The 12763-nt window shown below is 37.8% G+C and overlaps 1 protein-coding gene across 3 annotated transcripts in view; it reads left to right on the top strand.

Moving 5' to 3' along the window:
- PTPN2 (protein tyrosine phosphatase non-receptor type 2) overlaps nt 1-12763 on the top strand; it is a 104211-nt gene that overhangs the window by 86021 nt on the left and 5427 nt on the right. The window contains exons 8-10 of one of the 3 annotated variants that reach the window (XM_037805569.1): nt 1129-1310; nt 10822-10923; nt 11738-11818. In XM_037805569.1, the coding sequence (XP_037661497.1) occupies nt 1129-1310; nt 10822-10923; nt 11738-11777 (324 nt within the window). In that variant the 3' untranslated portion in view covers nt 11778-11818. Of the gene's footprint in view, nt 1-1128; nt 1311-10821; nt 11708-11737; nt 11819-12763 lie in introns of those variants that run through there. The other 2 variants (XM_037805570.1, XM_037805568.1) reach the window with 2 other exon arrangements.

The following is a 12763-nucleotide window of genomic DNA, read 5'->3' as shown; positions in this document are numbered from 1 at the left end:
CATGTGTTCTATAAATGCCAGAAAAGTGTAAGTTATGAATCTGTTCAAAATCATTAAAATCCTCAGGCAGTGCATTGAGGGTCCCTAATTCATTCCGTCTGAGACTTCTTGCTTCCATAATGGGATCCGGACCGCCTCAGGGGGCCTAGTCCTGTCCATACCGTGGCTGTGAGCCAGGGTCAGAGTCACAGGTCATCAGAACCACTGGCTCTGGCTGCCACCACCGTGGCCATGGCCTTTCTGGGTAGAGATGGATAGTGGTGTCCACATGACCGCTGGGAGGGACCTGGGGAAACAGTGTCCCCAGCCTCCTCAGCCTGCACAGGGGTCCCTGCTTTCGTATCCCAGGGTCCCAGGTGCACTTGATACCTCTTCTTCCCCACCTCTCTGCCCAGGAATGGTAGCAGTGAGGACAGAGGGAAGTAGCAATTGTCAGATGTGGTATAGGCACTTCCTCATGCACTTGGCATGGAGCAGCCCAGCAGCCACCCAAGGTAGATCGTGGCATCGCATTTTCAGAGAGGAGAAACTTGGAATCCCTGTATCCTGCCTGTCTTTTCCTCTATTCTGAGGCCCAGGCATGCTGGAAGGGGTGGGCAGCTACCCTGATCTGGTGGGCAAAGCCAGCCAGCAGTCCTTTGGGATCGTCAGGACCCACCTAGGGCTCTCACAGGTGCTTTCCACTAGGCTGCATGGGGCAAGGAGCAAGAAGGACCAGGTCCCATCTACATGTTGCACACCTGCGGTTTTACAGTGGGTTAGGAGTGTCCCGCAAAATCTGGCTTGGGCTACAATCTTCTTACTATGACTCATGTTATAGTGGGACTCGAGTATAATTTGTCTCAAATAGGTAAAATCCCACTAGATTTTATTAAGATTATTGTATTCAGCTATATACTGCATTCATAAATATTGAACTCTTTATTAGTTTTTAATTTCTGAACTTAAAATAGGCATATCTAGAAGAGCTGTGGTGTGATACAGGGCTTTTTTATTTTTCATTCATCTGTGGAAATGACTGGGTTTTCTTAAGTTAACTATGAAATTTCAATTCATAAATCCTTTTTATTTAAGGATAACCACATTTTTACTGTTTGCCTTTGTTTTTCATGTCTCTTCCCTACCTAGAAACGGTGGAAAGAACTTTCTAAGGAAGATTTATCTCCTGCTTTTGATCTGTCACCAACCAAAATAATGACTGAAAAATACAATGGGAACAGAATAGTCTTAGAAGAAGAAAAACTGGCAGGTGACAGATGTACAGGATTGTCCTCTAAAACGCAAGATACTGTGGAGGAAAACAGTGAGAGGTGAGCTGGCTGCAGGGATATGCTTGAAAAGAGGAGACCCCACCCCACCCCTTTATTTTTTTTATCTTTTTCCAATAAATTCAGTGGATGTGAAGTAATGTAGACCTAATCATTTACTTACTAGCTAAAGGTATGTAAGTAGTATATGATGACATCATTATTCCCAGAAGTTTTCAGTCTTGTTAAGCCAATACTTACAGACATAAACCAGTTGAAAAGTGGTTTCAAACAATAATAACTGAATGCAAAGGTTGATATAATTAGGTGGTAAAATGTATGATATGGTACAGAAAATAGATGGTATGAATACTTTAACCTGCCATTTGTGCAGTTGTATAATGGTTGTGCTGTAGTTATGTAATAATATGCCTTTAATAACATTGTAAAATATTTGTGATATTTATTTAAACTTATTTCCATTATAGGAGAAATAAAAAAGTCTCCTTAAAAAAATCACCTAAAATTCCCTTTTATGCTTTCTGATTTTTGAATCCATGTGAATGTATTAACTATTCAGAATTTTAAATTGGAAAAATTAAATTTCTAAGGCTTAAATTATGTCACACACACTAGGAAGCTGTTATCCTGAGGAGCAAATCTCTAACCAGAGTGAATGAGCTGTTTTACTTCCTCACTTCTTTCTGTATCTCTGTAATTTTCCTTTTCTTTTTGTCAAGTATGCTTTTTATGTGGGAAATTTTATGTTGTCATATTTGTTACATGGAGATCTTGGAGTTACAGTGAAAATAGTCAGTCTCCTATACTCTAGCTTCACTTCTATTTTTTCCCAATATGGAAGTTACAAACTTGAAGTTTTATAAAAGTGAACATATTGTGATATCTAGTATATGTGTCAGTATATACTATATTGGAAGAGTTTGTTGTGGCTTGGCAGTGTTACTCCATATTCATAGTTTTAGTGGTTTTAGAGTATTTATTTCTTCTCTTTTCACCTTAAATAGTACTTTTAAATCAAGAAATAACGTTTTAAATTACTTATCTTTTTCAATATAAGATTTTCATATCCTTAACATTTTTTTAAATTCAATTTTATTGAGATTGTTCACATACCATACAATCATCCAAAGATCCAAAGTGTACAATCAGTTGCCTATGGTACCATCATACAGCTGTGCATCCATCACCACAATTAATTTTTTTTTTTCAATATTTAGGACATTTTCATTACTCCAGAAAAGAAAGAAAGACAAAAAAGAAAACTCAAATCCGCCCATACCCCTAACCACGCCCCCTCGATTATTGATGCATAGTATTGGTATAGTACATTTGTTACTGTTGATGAAAGAATGTTAAAATACTACTAACTGTAGTACATAGTTTGCAATAGGTATAGTATTCCCCTCTATACCCCTCTATTATTAACTTCTAGTTATAGTGTCATACATTTGTTTTAGCCCATGAAAGAGATTTCTAATATTTTACAGTTAATCATGGACATAGTCCACCACATGATTCACTGTTTTATACATTCCCATATTTTAACCTCCAGCTTTCCTTCTGGTGACATACGTGACTTTAAGCTTTCCCTTTCTACTATCTTCACACACCATTCAGCACTGTGAGTTACTCGCACAACAACATGCTACCATCCCCTCTGTCCATTTCCAAATGCTTAAGTTCAGCCTAGTTGAACATTCTGATCTTAATAAGCAACTGCTCCCAATTCTTTAGCCTTATTCTATATCCTGGTAACTTATATTTCATGTCTATGTGTTTACGTATTATAATTAGTTCATGTCAGTGAGACCACACAATATTTGTCCTCCTATGTCTGACCCATTTCAATATAATGCCCTCAAGGTTTCTTCATCAATTCATTCTCTTTTTTTCTTTTAAGATGGTTTTGTTCACACATAATACATTCATCATAAGTAAACAATCGATGGTTCCCTGTATAATCACGTATTTATGCATTCACCACCATCACCACTATCTATATAAGGGCATCTCCATTTCTTCCATAAAGAAGGAGGAAGAGTCAAAGAAGGTAGAGAGAGACAAAAGAAAGAGAAAAAGAAAGGAAAAAAATTACAGCTAAAAAGCAATAGGAAAGATAGAGCTAAAATAAAGTAGAATAAAAGAGACAGCATCACCAATGCCAAGAGTCCCATACCCCTCTGTTATGTCCCTCTCTTATAGGCATTTAGCTTTGGTATATTGCCTTTGATACATTAAAGGAAGCATAATAAAATGTTTCTGTTAACTATAGTCTCTAGTTTGCATTGGTTGTATTTTTTTCACCAATACCACCCCATTTTTAACATGTTGCAAGGTTGACATTCATTTGTTCTCCCTCATGTAAAAACATATTTGTACATTTTATCGCAATTGTTGCACATTCTAGGTTTCACTGAGTTATATAGTCCCAGTCTTTATCTTTCCTCTTTCTTTCTGGTGTCCCACATGCTCCTAACCTTCGTCTTTCAACCATACTCAAAGTCATCTTCCTTCAGTGAACTTACATTGTTGTGCTATCGTCACCCAAAATTGTGTTCCAAACCTCTCACTCCTGTCTTTTCCTATCTGTCTGTAGTGCTCCCTTTAGTACTTCCTGTAGTGCAGGTATCTGGTTCACAAATTCTGTCATTGTCTGTTTGTCAGAGAATATTTTAAACTCTTCCTCATATTTGAAGGACAGTTTTGCCAGATATAGGATTCTTGGTTGGTGGTTTTTCTCTTTCAGTATCTTAAATATATCACCCCACTTCCTTCTTGCCTCCTTGGTTTCTACTGAGAAATCCACACATAGTCTTATCAAGCTTCCTTTGTATGTGATGGATTGCTTTTCTCTTGCTGCTTTCAGGATTCTCTCTTGGTCTTTGACGTTTGGTAATCTGATTATTAAGTGTCTTGGCGTAGGTCTATTCAGATCTATTCCGTTTGGGGTATGCTGTGTTTCTTGGATCTGTAATTTTATGTCTTTCATAAGTGATGGGAAATTTCCATTGATTAGTTCCTCTATTATTGCCTCTGCCCCTTCTCCCTTCTCTTCTCCTTCTGGGACACCCGTGACACATACATTCGTGTGCTTCATGTTGTCATTCAGTTTCCTGAGACATTGCTCCCATTTTTCCATTCTTTTCCCTATCTGTTCTTTTGTGCGTAGGATTGTTCTGCAGTTCTTGAGTGTTTTCTTCTGCCTCTTGAGATCTGCTATTGTTATGTTTCCATTGGGTCTTTCATCTCTTGTGTTGAGCCTTTCATTTCCATAGATTCTGCCAGTTGTTTTCTCAAGCTTTGTTTCTACCTTATGTTCACCTAGTGTTTTCTTTATATCCTTCATCTCTTTTGCCATATCTTCCCTAAATTTGTTGACCTTGTTTTTGAATTGATCTAGTATATTTCTTTGAAAATCTTTGATTGTTTCATTAAAGTGAAACAATATCTCAACTGTATCTTGAGATGTAAGTTTGTTCCTTTGTGCCATATCTTCATTTTTCCTAGTGTAATTTGTACTTTTCTGTTTTCTAGGTATCTAGTTCCTTGATTGCCTCAATCAGATTTTCCCAGACCAGAATAGGTTCAGATCTCAGAATGGGGTTATATTCAGTTTCAGGTTTCCCTGTGGTTGTATCTTAGAAGATTGTCAGACCTTCCTGGTAGGCCTCTAGCAGGTCTCCTTTTCCTAACCTGCCCAGCGGGTGGCTCCTGTCAGCCTGTCGCTCCCCACTGGTGTAAAGTGGTGTGGCCCCTTTACTTCTCAGTTTAAGTTGTTTCTGTTTTGACTGTTTTCCCCCAGGCCCTGGGGTCTGGGTTCTGAAAGGAAGGCTGGTACTAGAGATGGGCCCCACCTCCTTCCTCTCAGGGAAGATACACCCCCTAGAGAGTTATAGTCTCCATTTGAATAGCTCCTTTGTCTCTTTGACTCTGTTATCTCCACCCCTGTCTGGGTCAGAGCTCTGAGAACTGAAAATGTCTGAGGCTCTCTCCACTGAGCCACTCAGTTTGACAGAGAGAAAAAGAGAAAGAAAGCCTCTTTTCAGAGCCAGCCCATGGCCCTCCAGTTTCACCCTTCAGTCAGAGAGAGTATCTGGTCTTGTGGACTCCCTTTCCTGGGGCACAGGCGTTTTCTGGCTCTTTAAGGTCTGTTGTCTCTAAAAGCCTCTATATTTTTCCTTCTTTTTTTTAATTAGTTTTTTTTTTTTCTATCAGCCCCACCTCCTCTCCACTGGGAACGACCTCAGGGTACTTTGCTGCTTGTTAGGGTTTGTCTATGTTTGTAGCTTGTATTCAGCAGTCCACATTTGTTAATTAAAACCCCAGTTGGAGGTGGGCTGAGCTATATTCGCTTGCTCCAGGACTGCTGCTTTCTCCTCAGTGAGGTCTTACAGCTCAGCCTGCCATGGGGGTGCGGGGGCTCCCGGCAGTTTTTACTTAAAGATTTTATGCTGCGATCTCCCCCATTCCACCCAATCCAGGTTCATGTACGATGTGTGGGCAGTCACAGTTGTTCCCCAGCAGTTGTTCCAGATTATTTACTAGTTGTTCCTGGTTGTTGATTAGTTGCTCCAGAGGACTAACTGAGTTCCATACCTCTCTATGCTTCCATCTTGCCCCGCCTCCACCACATCCTTAATGTTTCACAGGTTTTTTTGTTTGTTTGCTAGTGCTATTTGTGGAATTAAAAACAGACTTAATGGACTTGATGACTGAAATGGTGTCCTCAGTACTTTAGAAGCATTGAGTTTTCATCTTTAAAAACACAGTTGTCATTAAAACATAGCCCCAAATTGCGAAAGAATGAGGACCCACAAATAGAGAAAAGTTGGATTTGGTGATAAGTTAGTCATTGGTGACATTAAAGAAAATTCTTTGGGAGGAAAAGGGTAACGAGTACTTGAAGGCAGGTTAAACTGCTCATCCAGGGTTGGCAGCACAGAGACCAACAGACTAGCTGAGAGCTGAAGAGTGAAGGCAGAAGGTTGTTCTGTGGGGAGTGTGTGAGTGTATGCGCATGTTGTTTTCTTTTTTCTTTTCTCCTAGATAGATGAGACTGGTGCATGTTTGATTGCAGGGGGTAGGGGTAAGGGAGGGGAACCCAACAGAAAAGTAAAGATTCTGAGCAGAGAGAACTAATTGATGGGGCAAAGTTATAGAAAAGTAAAGGAGGAGCTCGGATTGGCACATAAAATAAAGCTTACCCTTTAAAAAGTTATTGCTCAGCCCCAATAAAAATACCAATAATAAACGGGTATTTTTGCATTAAAGATCCTAATAAAATAATATCAAAATCTTACCAAAAGAATTTAAGATATTCAAAGGAATAGATCACAATACTTACTGTCTTAATTTTCATTATTCATTATCCTCCAAAGCAGTGTTTTTCAAATGAAGTGTGCAATCCCGTAATCATGAAATTAATTTAGTAGGTTATAAAAAGCATTTTTTGAGAAGTAAATAGAACAGAAATATCAGAGTATCAAAAATAGTAACTATAAGTATTTTCAACCTATTTTTTTGTATGTACATTTATGTATAAAATCTGTGTTTTTACACATTTACTGTGTATGGTTGCTCTGTTGTGATGGGAAGGTATTTCTTACTATACGGTGCCGTCAAAGTTGGAAAGCCAATGTTCTCAATTATAAGGCATCCCACTAAGAATGGAGAACACTTGTATCTTTGAAAAGTTAGAATATTTCTTGACTTTCTCAAAGCCTTCTTCTGTGTATTCATGTTGTGCACAGCTTGCCTGCCAAGCCCTGAATTGGCAGTGCAGGCTGTGTGTGTGAGCGTGAGGAATTTCACATGCTCTGCTCTGCCATGGGTCAGGTTCCACGGGAGGCAACCCCCGCAGCATGTGGCCTAAATCATATCCAGGTACAGGAAAACCTGACCAGGTTCCATGTGGCAGGTTATTACATGGGCATAATTTCCTTAGGGCCAGCCAGACAAAGGAAGATTGTATTGTATCAAAAATTGGAAATAGGCGTTACTTCTCTGGAATCCCTTGGTGTTTGCATCAGTCCACCCCTGAGAATATGTTGAATTAGTGCACTTTTGAAAACAAGAGCCCATATTTCATTCTTTTAAATGGGAAGAGTTATAATGTGATCTAATTCCAGCCAAAACCATAACCAGTTTCCCCAAATACCAAAAAAAAAAAAAAAAAAAAAAAACTGAAAACTCCTATATAACAAAGTATTTAAAACAATAATTATATAACCATGTAACACTCAGGGAATATAATTGCCTTCTACACTGCAGTGAAAATAAAAAATGAATTATTAAGTTAAAGATTCTATCTAAATTGGATCCCAGCTGATGGTGCCCCAGGCTCCTGGCAGAGGTGTTCCATATACTTCTATATATCACTACAGGCGTGTCTATATTTGTCCTAGTGAGTCCCCAATCTAGATAGTGAATTTTAGATACTAATTTTTGTAAGTTTCTATAGCAGATGCCCAGAGTGTAGATAGCCAGGGATACCCATACATATGATAAGTAAAAGTGAAAAAGACATGATAAAGCTCCGTAGGATAAACAGATCCGCAAGGGATAGTCCCCAAGTTACTCGTATATTGGACAAAATGAGTATTCAGATTAGCAACGTAAGTTATATACTCTAAATTAAATGCCATATGATTAGAAAAATAGAAGGACTATAGGAAGTGAGAAAAGAGATGATATGAGCATAGAATTGAAATGAGAGGACCAATGAGAAGGAAAATTTTCCCACTTAGCAGGGAACAAATTTGGAGAAAACAGAAAGCTATTGGAGCAAATACATAGCAGGAGAAGATTGGAAAGTCAGGTTAGAACCCTGTGGAAGGCTTCAAATGCCAAGCAACCCCTGATCTGCTTTCTCTTTCTATAGATTTACCTCTTCTGTATATTTTATATAAATGAAATCAATATGTGGTCTTTGTAACTGACTTTTTTTACTTAGCATGATCATTTCAAGCCTCATCCATTTGTAACAATATCAGTACTTCATTCCTTTTTATTGCCTAATAATATTCCATTGTATGGATATACCACATTTTATTTATCTGTTAGTTAGTTGATGGACATTTGGTTTGTTTCCAGTTTTGGACAATTTGGGAATAATGCTAAAGGAATAATGGTGGTAACTATGTTTAACATTTTAAGGAACTGCCAAACTGTTTCCAAAGCACTGCACCATTTTACATTCCCATCCGCAATATATGGGAGTCCCAGTATACCCAAGAAATTTAGCATCAATAAAGTGAAATTAACTAATATATAGTCAGTATTCAAATTTCTACAGTTGTCTTTAAAATTCCCGTTTATACCTTTTTAAAAAGTAGCATTATTGAGATATGTTATATATCATAAAGTTCACCCTTTTAAAGTATACATTTCAACTGTTTTTTTTTTGAAAAGAGAGTTGTGTAACCATTGCCATATCTAACTTTAGAATATTTTTCTGATCCCATCCTTTATAGCTTTAAAAAAAACCAAACCCAGATTTGTTTGCAGACCACACATTGTATGTGGCTGACAGAACCCATTGGTTCCTTTAATATCCAGATTAAGGACTCCAGACTCTTTTAGAATGACCCACAATCTGGATCTCCCTATTGTTTCTCCATGATTGGATTCAGGTTAAACATTTTTGGTCAGAAAAAAAAAAAAGTTGGCTCTTAATTTAGTAGGCACGGAAAAGGAATTCTAGATTTTAAAAAAATAAATCAAGGCACATGATTAAAGCTATACTTTAGAAAAATAACTTTGGCAATAATGTTTTTAAAGTAATTCAGAGTCAGAGAAAACAGGTTTTTGCCGTAACATAGGCAATGACAAATGAAAGGAGGAGAAAGATTTTGCTATTTTCTTAAAGGAAAAAACTAGTGACTTGTGTTGCCATCAGCCATGCTTCTTTATGTAGTCTTAGGACCATGTATCTCGAGAGTCAAAGAGCTGCCATTGAAACAAAAATTCTGTATTGAATTGGAAAATGGAACTGGAGATAGGTCAGGCCAAACAGAGCACTAGGAGCTACCATGGAGAAGTCATGAAACTGCTTACGATACACCAGCTGTCAGAGGCCTTGGTGAAGCCAGGTGCACACCTGCAAGGGGCCAGGTGCTTGTTTCCCCACTCCTGCTTCTGATGGCTGGTGAAGACAGCTCACAAGTGCAACAAACAGCGCACCTTGCTTCTTTCCAGGCCCTGTTAAAAAGTATTAATGTAAAATTGTACCAGAAATTGCTGCTGAGTTACCAGAGTATATCTCTAGACCATTTAGAATATTGAGGCTTCTCCCCCCCTTTTTTTAAATTCAATTTTATTGAGATATATTCACATACCCTACAATCATCACAGTGTACAATCAGTTGTTCACAGTACCATTATATAGTTGTACATTCATCACCACAATCAACCTTTGAACATTTTCATTACTCCAAAAATAAATAAATAAAAACATGAGTAAAAAACACCCAAAACATCCCATCCCCCCTATTATCCATTTAATTTTTGTTCCTATTTTTCTACTCATCTGTCCGTACACTGGACATAGGGAATATGAGCCATGAGGTTTTCACAATCACACAGTCACACAGTGTAATGTAAGCTACATAGTTATACAGTTGTCTTCAAGAATAAAGGCTACTGGTTGCAGTTCAATGGTTTCAGGTATTTCCTTCTAGCTATTCCAGTACTCTGAAAACTAAAAAGGGATGTCTATACAATGCATAAGAACAACCTCCAGAATGACCTCTCAACTCGATTTGAAATCACTCAGCCACTGAAACTTAATCTTGTTTCATTTTTATTCCCACTTTTGGTCAAGACTTTCTCAGTCCCACGAGGTCACGTCCAGGTTCATCCCCAGGAGTCATGTCCCACATTGCCAGGATTATTTACACCCCTGGGTGTCATGTCCCACATAGCTGGGAGGACAGTGAGTTTACCTCCAGAGTTGGCTTAGAGAGAGAGGCCACATCTGAGCAACAAAAGAGGTTCTCTGGGGGTGATTCCTAGGCACAATTGTAAGTAGGCTTAGCCTCTCCTAAGTTTGTACACTGACTGGTACAAACCAACAAGATCTCATTCCCTATTCAAAGTTCCATGTAATTAAGATGTTTAAATAAACTGACCATACAACTTATATTATTTGGTGTTCTGCAGATTTTGCACCAAATAAACATTTCTTCCCTTTGATCTCACAGAGAATTTGAAGTTTTTAAAACACAATCAGTATCATCCTTTACCCTTTAGTCTGACTTGCCTTAGTCCTAACCAGATGTGCGTCATTCAATCTCTGACTGAATTCTGAGCTCTTTTTCAGCGTGTCTAACAGTTGCTGCATGGGATAATACTGACATTCGTAGCTGCCAAACTCTAGCTCTGGGTCTCAGGTGTCACACAGATAGTCTAAATGCTTTTTGCATTTTTGTTCTGTTATTTGAATGACATGAAAGTGATGTGGGTGGCTGTGGTTTCATTTGAGCATATGTGCCCTGTATTAGAGGAGCAAAATCCTGCTGTGCACTCGTTTTTATTTCTTTTTGTTTATTCCTAGTGTTCTTCGGAAACGTATTCGAGAGGACAGAAGAGCTAACACAGCTCAGAAGGTGCAGCAGATGAAGCAGAGGCTAAATGAGACTGAACGGAAAAGAAAAAGGTGGTTATATTGGCAACCTATTCTCACTAAGATGGGGTTTGTGTTGGTCATTTTGGTTGGCGCTTTTGTTGGCTGGACACTCTTTTCTCAGCAGAATGCCCTATAAATAACCATTAATTTTGCACAGCAAGCTTCTGCAGCAGGAGCTGACAGTGCTCGTTAATCACAAGGGTTTGTCTGTTAGCAGGAAACTCCTCCTGTCCCGGAAATGGTGCAGTAGAGTAGCCATCGCCCCGATAAGCGATATTGCCAGGCTCGGGCCCAGCATCTCAGGACTATTGACTGCAGGTTCCTCTGAAACGCAGACTGTAAATAGCTTCATAAAATAAAGACATTGATGTTTGTTAAAAACCTGGTACATTTTGCACCTGTATTCACACATGTTAAATGTAGTATTTTACCTGACCAGATTGGGAAATCCTTTATCACAAGGATCTGTTTTGGGAGGCTATCTGGATTTTAACATGCACTTGATATAAGCAATAAATAATTTGGTTTTTTCTATGTTATTAATGGAAAGAAAATTACCTTTAAATAATGCGTGTAATGTATAATGTACCATTGACATGGGCAGCAACGTTTTATATTCTGACGCATTTCAGGATAAATACATTTTATAAGTACCTATTTAATCTTAACTTTTGTAGCTAAATGTACTTTTGAAAAATCTGTTACTATAAAATAACAAATTGTATGTTGTTTCAATTGTACTGGATACATTTTCCATTTTCCTAAAGACAAGTTTGATACAAGTAGTTAGAACTCTGAAGAGGCAATTTTTACTATATATATTTGCATTTCTTTTGTTTTACAGTTTTCCCAATAAAAAACAAACAAACAAATATTTCCCCTGAAAATATCTTTGAAGGAAAATTCTCCTTACTGGGATAGTCAGGTAACAGTTTATCAAGACTTTGTAAAGAAATTGGTTTCTGTAAAACCCATTAATAATATTGTTTATTTTCCTGAAAATTTCACTGTAATTACCCTAATTTATAATTGGGGTAAAACATGATTTAGGAAATAAAAGTAAGAAGCAGCCTTTTATTATCCATGATTTCAGTTTATTGGACTGAAGTTTTGAAGTAAAGTTTTTTTTTTCAAGTTTTTTTCTACTTCAATAAATAGTATCATGTGCAAACTTTACATTGTCCCTTTAACTTCTTAATGAGTTTTTTCAAAACATATTGTTTAATGAATTTACTCTTTTGGGTGCTTGCTTTCTTCAGATACCAACATTTCAATATTCAGTGTTGACTTGTTTGACTCGTTTGACTTATTAACTTATTTAACTCATTTTACTTAAACTTTAAATAGTTATAAATTTAATTGCCAGAAGAGAGAGAGTACATATTATTTCAGTGGTTTTCAAACCGTACTCTCTGGATTTCAAGGGAGAGGGGACCACCAGGAGGTGACAGGAAGAATCCCAAGTTGCCAACCTTTACTTTTAACAGAGCACCTCTGCTTTATTTACTTTGTATACCACTTAGGATGTCTGCATAAGGCTTAGTTATTTTTAAGGTAGCATTCCTGAATGTGTCAGATTATGCTGAAAGTATTGAAAACAGGATGGAGGTGGTACTACCTATTAAATAAGGTTTCTCTAACTGTGCCTGTGTCCTAATTCAGTATCACTGAGTCCTGTAACCTTGCAATGGAGAGGAGGTTAAGAAGGAGGTTTCCTTTTGTCTGTCTGCATTAGGCATGTGTCCAGGCATCAAGACCCTTACATTTTAGGTCACTTTCTGTTTAAAAATATTTCCCTCTAAGTTGTCTTGGTTTCTTTGCTAAAATACTGTACATTACTCTTCGAGTCAAATATGGTTAGAGCGTATTG

Source organism: Choloepus didactylus, chromosome 16 (assembly GCF_015220235.1).
Source record: "Choloepus didactylus isolate mChoDid1 chromosome 16, mChoDid1.pri, whole genome shotgun sequence".
NCBI lineage: Eukaryota > Metazoa > Chordata > Mammalia > Pilosa > Megalonychidae > Choloepus > Choloepus didactylus.
The sequence above is the reverse complement of the archived record's forward strand: the minus strand, read 5'-3'. Positions and strand labels throughout refer to the sequence as shown.